At 40.6% G+C, this 8,614-nt stretch overlaps 1 protein-coding gene across 1 annotated transcript; it reads left to right on the forward strand.

Annotated features, from left to right (window-relative positions):
* Positions 1-550: 550 nt before the first annotated feature.
* Positions 551-7,548, forward strand: atp6v1c2 (ATPase H+ transporting V1 subunit C2; the record flags this gene model as incomplete). The annotated part of the gene is made up of 13 exons (XM_083907664.1): positions 551-679; positions 1,066-1,133; positions 1,692-1,777; positions 2,110-2,172; positions 2,284-2,378; positions 3,205-3,296; positions 3,813-3,908; positions 4,001-4,069; positions 5,005-5,097; positions 5,194-5,281; positions 5,376-5,473; positions 5,585-5,714; positions 7,456-7,548. The coding sequence occupies 13 exons, from the start codon at positions 551-553 to the stop codon at positions 7,546-7,548; spliced, it is 1,200 nt and encodes a 399-aa protein (XP_083763790.1).
* Positions 7,549-8,614: the final 1,066 nt, after the last annotated feature.

Here is an 8,614-nt window from a genome sequence, read left to right on the forward strand (position 1 = left end):
GTGCAAATCATGCTTACAATCCACCTGAGAACAGTGAAACATATTTCTAAAATAAAATTATTATTTAGTGTGTCCAGGAATGATTGGAAGTAGGCTATAGGAGAACATTGAGATTTGTGAGTTTGCTGACATGGATGTGAATATATGATTTTCTTTGATATAAAGCCAATATAGAGATGAACTCAATCATTTCCAATGATTGTCCTTGCGGTGATGTAAGGGCTTGGTGTGATGACAGAGGACACTGTCAGTCAGCCTCAGGTGGAGCTGCTGCTCACACTCTGACTCTGGGACGTACGCTGACTGTGGGACCAACACAGGACACAGTCATGAGGATGACCTGATGGTAAGAATATAAGTTATTTCTCTTTCCTTTTACAAATCTGAACTTAGAGAGCGCTAATCTCGTCAGAAGATAAAATAAGTGTCTATAAACAGATGTGATTTGAATGATCTTAGGATGTAAAATGCTTTTGTTATGTCTGTACTGTTTGGTACTAAAGCCCGGAGGATTTGGACTGAGGGTCCCTGTCTGAAAACATTGGGAGTCATGACAGACCTGTGGTTGATTTCTGTCCCTCTGGACAAGACCAGTTTGTCCAATGTAGAGCAACTCAAACGCTCCATTGCCAAAACCAACCGGGCCTCCTGCTGCAAGTTCCCTATTCCAGATCTTAAGGTGAGGCTGTTCGTTTCTCTCGGGAAATACAGATATAAAAGTGTCACCCTTCTTGACTTGCCAGAAGAACTGCGGGTGTATATCAGCAGCTGTGTTTGTACCAGTACAGTAGTATGTGTCTGCGGAGGATGATGGTGTTTGGTGTCCTTCTCAGGTGGAGGGATAAAGGCTCGGGTTGCTCCTACAGTTTGAGGCATAAATTCCATCTGACCCATTTCTCTGAGTTTGAGCAATATTAGTTTACTTTTATTTCACTTTTTTAAAATGTCTACTAAGAGTTCATTGATTTTGAAGAGTTCGTTGATTTGAGCTCTCGATGATGTCAGATGGACGATGCTGCATCGGCCTCAGTATCATCAACTGTGTTGTGTATGCTGTGACCTCAGGTGGGGGTACTGGACAGTCTCCTCACTATGTCAGATGACCTCTCTACGCTCGACAAACTGACTGAGAGGTAAGAAGAAAAAACAATATTTCAATGATCTACTCATGCTGGGTTGTTGCACATGGCTCCGTTTTGTTCCTCTGGTCATTTCTCACATTTTTGTACCTTAATGTGTCATTAATTAGGACCAGTAACTCTAAGCGTGTGTGCGGTCTGCGCCATGATTAATTGATGGTCAGGGACAGCTGACGGTTAGTTTTCCCTCCTGATTTTAAATGCATTGTTGGTATATCTGATCTGACAGAGTAAGATAGGAAGTCTGTTAACGACATCACAATGTGGTGCCAAACCAGACATATAAATATGTTGAATCAAGATCAAAAGTACAGTGACCTAAGTTATATTTGTTGGAGGCGTTTGCTTGGATGAGTAAAAGTCATGCCCCTCCATTGCATGTCTGAGTGTCAGTCATGTAAGAATTAAATAAATAGATAGCCAGTGATCAGAGGCGCAGCTTGTGAACAGGCAAGGCAGGCAACTGCCTTGCCTGTTCACAAGTATAGTATAGTAAACAAAAAAAAGTATAATATTTTGAAAATGTGATCATTCTCCGTCTTGTCTTGTCAGTGTGATCAAAAAAACAGGTCAGTGTATGAAGGAGGTGATGGAGCATACTGCTGACAAAGTGCTGGAAAATGTCTTAGCCAATGGAGGTGAGTCTCCCAGTTTGGACCAAATGAATGCCAAAGAGGCCCAGAACCTCTTCTGGGATTATTTGCAACTACAAAATTATTAACACAGGTTCACACAGCTGTACTTTTAAAGACTTCCATTCATTTGGACCAAAGCAAGTTAATGAATAACCCTATTTAACAACTATATGCCTAATGTCCCCACTCCTTATGGTTTAAAAGTTTTTTAGTCCTCACTATACAAATACATTTGGAATGAATTGAAATTACAAAGATACAAGGACACACACACAGAAATACTGTCAAAACACAGACCAGACTAACCACTGTCTCTGATCACTTTCCCTCATCAGACCACGGCATGAACCAGAGAGTCGTCCTGTCACCTTTGAGCGCGTACCTCAAGTCTTTTAGGGGTATTCTCTCTGCTTTATTTTCTCTGTGTCGTCTTGTTTCGTGTGGCGTGTGCGTGCACGTGTTTTTATTTCACGGCGGTTTCTAATTCGTTCACTGTGTGTGTTTCTCAGCAGACCTGATGAGCTATGTGACGAAGTTTCAGTGGGACAAAGCCAAGTATCCCACAGCTCTGCCACTCTCTAGCCTGGCAGATATCATCAACAAGGTACAAAGTGAAAGTGAGGATTTAAGTAGTGATATGTGTAGATACATAGAGCAGTGTTTTTCAACCTTTTTTGAGCCAAGGTACATTTTTTTCATTGAAAAAATCACGAGGCAAACAAAAATGTTTAAAAAATAATACTCTGTAGCCTATATTAACAATTGAGTCATTCTTATCAAAGTGTCTTGAATATTTATATCCATATTATTTGCAGATAATTAATTATTTGTTTTCAAAAAATGTTAGACCAATTAGACCAATTAGGTGAAATTGGATCATTTCCCACGGCACACCTGATGATCTTTCACGGCACACTAGTGTGCCATGGCACACTGGTTGAAAAACACTGACATAGAGTAACCTTAAAACACATGTGTCAAACTCAAGGCCCGGGGGCCAGATGTGGCCCGCCACGTCATTTTATGTGGCCCGCGAGTGATTAATTGGTCTTAAAAATCTCTGTTAAAATAGGTCTATGCTGCTTTGAGGTGTGTGTTGAATATGAACTACATTTCCCACAATGCATGGCGATTGCGTTTCACTAATTTATTACTGCATTTTTGCAAAACACAAAAGAAACTTTGAAAGTCTTGGGTGAAATGGAGAAAACAATCACAAGTGATGTGATTTAAAGGGTAATATGAAGAACTCATGCTTAGGTGATAAAAACACCACCGTTTTTTTTACTTTTCAGATGGTAATAAATTGATGAAAAAAATCAGTTTCTCTTGATAGATAGATACATTTTGAACAGAGACATGCTGTGACTGGACCTCACATAAGCGGCTCCATCCACATAAACTGATGTAACACTTGCATGTATTTTCAGGATGTTTCCCAGGTGGAGACAGAGTTGACGTTTCAATCCGCAGCGTATAACAACGTGAAAGCAAGCTTGCAAAGTCTCGAGCACGAGCTTGAGTGAGTAGTGCAGTGAAGTGATCGTTTTTTCAAGTGCACGAGGTACTGACATGTTGGTAGAATTGCCTGAGATCCCTGTGCTCCCCTGAAAACATTGCAACTTGCGGGGACACATATAAAAACTAAATCTTGCTTAGATTCACGATATATTTAATGCATGATTGCCCCTTTATCTTTCCATTGAATGACATGGTAACTGCAGTTTGTACTCATCCGCACCAAAGTCCATGGAGAGAATCAATGTTTTTAGCTCATCAAGACACTTATTTTATTTATGTCACTTAGAAAAACCTTGCAGCAGTGGATCAACCTGTGTGCCCTAATATAAAGTCCAAAAGGACTTTGGTGTGGGAGAGTGAGTGATTTACAAAGAAAAACAAATTATTTCCAATATCCAATAGCGAGAAAAATAGTAATTTTTCAGTAGCTAAAACATGTTTTGTCTTTGTGTACCTCATACAACCCGAACCAAACCTTTAAGAATAGATACTGAACTGGAATATCTGTTGTTTCCAGTGGGAATTTGCAAACTCGCAGTCTGAATGGCATCGTGAAGAAGGAGGACCTGGTGTTCTCGGAGTACCTCACCACTCTGTTGGTCGTAGTGAGCAGGTCAGCGTGTGATATTATGCTCTGTAACACGAGTGCTTGTAAATTCATGAGTTGTGTTGAGGTGTTGGTGCACATTTGTTTTTTGGTGGCAGAGGAAACTACCTGCAGTGGGAGAGGACCTACGAATCTCTGTCAGACTTTGTGGTTCCTCGGTCAAGCAGGTGAGTTTTTTTTTTTTTTTTTTTTTTTTTCAAGCCACCGATCCGGGCACAGGCGCACCGACAAAACTGCTCTCAGCATCCTAACAGGCCAGGAAACCACAGGTGTTCCATTACCAGAGAGAAAGTAAGAGTCTCTGTGGCCATGTCTCTTCGCTTACACATGTTTTCCCAACAGTGGTCAAAATGTCTCCCATGAAAAAACACATGATAGGACATTATATCATTTCATAACTAGTATATGCTCTCATGCTCGAGCACCTGGGCCTTTAAAGGTTCAGTGTTATACTGTAAATGCTGGCATCTAGTGGTGAAAATTATATCTGTGAAGTTGTTTATTGGTGATCTTTTTAGATAAAAGTACTCATACAATGCAAATAATTAATATTATTGCATAGACAATGGATAAAAAAGAAATCCATGTCATGTCCTGTGACAGTACAGCCTGAGCCAACGTTGACTATGACAGAATCTCATACAACCATACTTCAAAAAGCCTCAGAATGCTTCATATATGTAATATTAGGCTATTTTATTTAAAGGTGCCATATGTAAGAATGTGGCCAAAAATGGTTACTACATTCAAATTCAAAATACCGAGGTCTTTTAGGTTTCGTTTTCTGACGTAACTGGCAACCCGTGGTTGCTCGGCAGCTGAGACGCATGCCAAAACATGACTTCAAAACATAAACATGATTTGCAGTCTGCTAAATATTTTTTTTAATGCAAATATTTTGTCTGTACTGTTGTTGTTGGTGAGTTCAGTTTGTTATATGGACATTATTCCTGAGTCTCTGTGACATATTAGGAGGATTGTATGGCCAGTTGCTTTAGATTTATTACATAATGCACCTTTAACATTACATTAATATATGCAATGGAAGCCCACAGACTCTTACACTTTCTGTTATCTTTTTCTTTTTGTGACAATGACACAGGAGACTGCACGAAGACGGAGAGCGCGGCGTCTTCTCCGTGACCCTCTTCAAAAGAGCTGTGTGTGAATTCAAAGCCAAAGCCCAGCAGAGCAAGTAAGCAGCATGGGTTTTTTTCTGAAATATTAGCCCACATAGAGTCAGAAGATGAGTGTGAGTGAGTTACCACAGCGCAGCCTCTGATCCACACAGGTTCACTGTGCGCGAGTACAGCTTTGATCTGGAGGAGGTGAAGCAGCGGGAGAGGAAGCGACTTAGCGTTCACAAAAAGGAACAATATGTGCGTCAAACATCGTGGATTCTCTCTGTCCAGTTGTGTGTGTGCGCTCTGTGTTCTGCAGTGTGTGTTATAAATGTGCTTTTGTCCTCTCCAGGGAATCTTTGTGTGTTGGCTGAAGGTCAATTACAGTGAGATGTTTAGAGCCTGGATTCACTTGAAAGCACTGAGGGTGTTTGTGGAATCAGTGCTCAGGTCAGTGCCGATAACATTAAGTGATTCTCACTCAGTTAGAATGAATGAATGAATGAAAGTTGACGTGCGATTCGCTCATGAGTAGACTCTTGAGAAAATGTCCCCTGCCAGGTATGGATTACCTGTGAGCTACCAGGCTCTCCTGCTGCAGACTGAGAGGAAGCGATCGAAGAAACTTAAAGAAGATCTCGCCTCCCTCTTCATACATCTGGACCCCACTGCCACTGCCGACAAGACAGACGTAAGGCGCAGCGGAACTCAAACTTCACTGCTTCAAATGTGCCTCATGAATATGTTTCATTCATATTTCATCAAAAGAGTTCACAGCCTCATGGTTATTATTCTCTAACCAGCCAAGTTACAGGGAATATGGTCACATCCTTTCCTTCTGCTTTGCTAAAGTTGACCCTTGGATATGAAATACATATGTGATGGTTTAATTGTCTGTATTTGAAGTGTGGTTGTATGACTTACTTGGCTTATCCCTGCACGAGGCACTTGAGTGGTCATCAAGACTAGAAAAGCATTTGTCTTGATATCTGCCAGGCAAGCATTTTTTTTTTTTTTTTTTTTTTAACCAGGGAAGTCCTTTGAGAACAAGTCTCTTTTTCAAAGTTGCACATAATAAAATACAGTGAACATCACAATAAATAAAAATAAAACCTGTACATATCATACCTAGCAGGAACAGGTGACACTTGTGCTTGTCTCCAGGCCCTTCACTAGCACCTTAAATTGTCTAAAGGAGATCAGGTTCTCCAATTTTAGGTCACTCTGGGTTTCCTGACTAGATTTTTTATATGTACCTTAAAGGTCAAGTAGTATTCAAGTATAAATCCTAAGTACTTAGAATAGCTGTAGAGTTCCTAGTATTTGAGAAAAACTGACCCAGATGACCTTAGCGGTCTGGATGGTTCACAGTGAGCCACCACTATTTTGGGCCTAAATCATTCAGTGCTTTACAGACTAACAGCAATATTTTAAACCCTATTCTTTGGCAGACGAGAAGCCAATGGCACATCCCATCATTAATTTGTCCAATGCAGTCACTCAGTGATTTTATTGGACTATAGTTGTCAGGTGATATGGTGATGTAAGTGTGTGTGTTGTCTGCATAGTTATGGTCACATATGTTGTGGTTTTTTTTTTTGAATCTGAGCTAGTGGAAGACAATTTTTTATATTATTTATTTTTGCTAATTTGAACCATGAAAGGGCCAGACCTGGCCATGTCTAAGTGCTTTGTCCAGTTTTCCACAAGGGTCTGAGTTTTTGTCCAAAAGGCCAAAAATGGAAAATATGTACAGATGTTTTTTCCCACTTTTTCCCTTTCTGGTGATAGAGATGCTGATTCGTCAGCTTCCTGCAGCAGTGCGAGTCAAAATACCGTAATAACCACAAATTGGCTTTGAGGTGCAAACTCCTCAGCTTCCAGAAACGGTCGGAATTTTTCCAATGGCACAAACCGTCATGTAATTACGGTAATGCAAAGTGCGCTTGTGTGAACGTGTCGTCTGTGATACGCTCGGTGTTAAAGGGTTAACATCAAATGCCCGAGAATTGAACTCGGATCTGTGATTGCCAATAAACACAAAGTAATCCCTGTCCAATAAGTATGATTCAAGCCTGTGTACCAGAAAGACCCACCCAGGTCAAGCAGCATCTTGTGGTTGACGGTATCAAATGCAGCATATTTAATATTAGTGATTGTGGCAGCAGTAAATCAACAGCTCTTGTGCACTGTGATGATGTAAATTGTTGATTTTCTCGATGGACTTTACCGCAGGGAGGGACACAAACTTGTTTCCAGTTGGAAAAGGATGTCATCCATATTTCACGTTAATGTCAGAGGAGTGGAGGAGATCAGCCATCTGCTGCTCGGCCCACTAAAAATGACATCTGTCTGACCCATGTACAGCGTAATGATGGGTTGTAACTGTGTACATTTTCTGTGTTATCTGTGTCTCCATCTCAAAAATGCAGCCAAACGGTGATATCCCAGCAGGACTGTGTCAGCAGGAGTACTTCTCCTACGTGTGCTTCGGCATCAACACCAACGTGCCGGAGATCAGTTAGCGACAGAGAGCTTATAACCACACGACCACCAGGCTATGATGCACATGCTCTCTCACCTTTTCCCCAGAACAGCCCCTCAGCTTTGGGAGCGAAGTGAAGAATATGCCCTCAAATGTCTTTTGCAGCGATGCATGGAGTTAACTGGCAGCCTCAGACGCTGGTGTAAATATCCTGCCAGGTTACCAGTGGAGCCATTTCTATAAATTGACTGCCTAAAACATGTCACTCACTGTTTTCTCTGAAATGAACATGTAATGTAAATATTAATGTCAGTGCTCAGCTTCAAGCAGTTGAAGTAAATGCTAATGACATCGAAGCCATCCCAGTAATAAAGTGGATATAATAACTAACAAAGCTGTACATTTTTTAACACTCTGTATTAGGGCTGCAACGACTAATCAGTTATTAATCTATGCCAAATTAATTGTCAAGTACTTTTTAAATCACTTAATCGGTTTAAGTGTATTCTTTAATAATTAAGTTCTCAGATTTTTGAGAACATCATCATTTAGAGTATCAGGAAACACTGAGCACTTGCTTCTGTAGGTGAAGTGTATCACAAATCAGACGCTGCAATGTGATTCAAATGGACCCAAAATTTTTGGTCCAAAATTGGACAAAAACGTCATACTATACTATGTCGTCCAAACCTTTTTTTTTTTACAAATTGAGTGTAGCATGTTATAGCAACCTAAGGAAGTGAATTCATTGAAAACAAAGTGAGGACCGGCCAAAATGTCCTCACTCCGTTAAAATGACCTCACTTTGTTGTTTAAAAACCCTCACTGGTCCTCAGTAGGCTGCAAGTACAAGCACACACACACACAGAGAGAGAGAGAGAGAGAGAGAGAGAGAGAGAGAGAGAGAGTGGGAGAGAGGTGTGAGGTGTGAAGAAAAAGCTGACTGTTCTAACAGTGGCATTCAGTGCGTATAAGAGTCTGAAGAGGAAACATCACAGATGCTGGAATACTGGACAATAATGCCTATAATCTGATTATTGCATTGCATTAATGCAGGAGATTAACTTCCAGACTTGTTTCATTGTGTTTTTTATTAATTTAGTAAA

The sequence above is a fragment of the Microchirus variegatus genome, assembly GCF_963457635.1.
Source record: "Microchirus variegatus genome assembly, chromosome: 21".
NCBI classification, from domain to species: Eukaryota; Metazoa; Chordata; class Actinopteri; order Pleuronectiformes; family Soleidae; genus Microchirus; species Microchirus variegatus.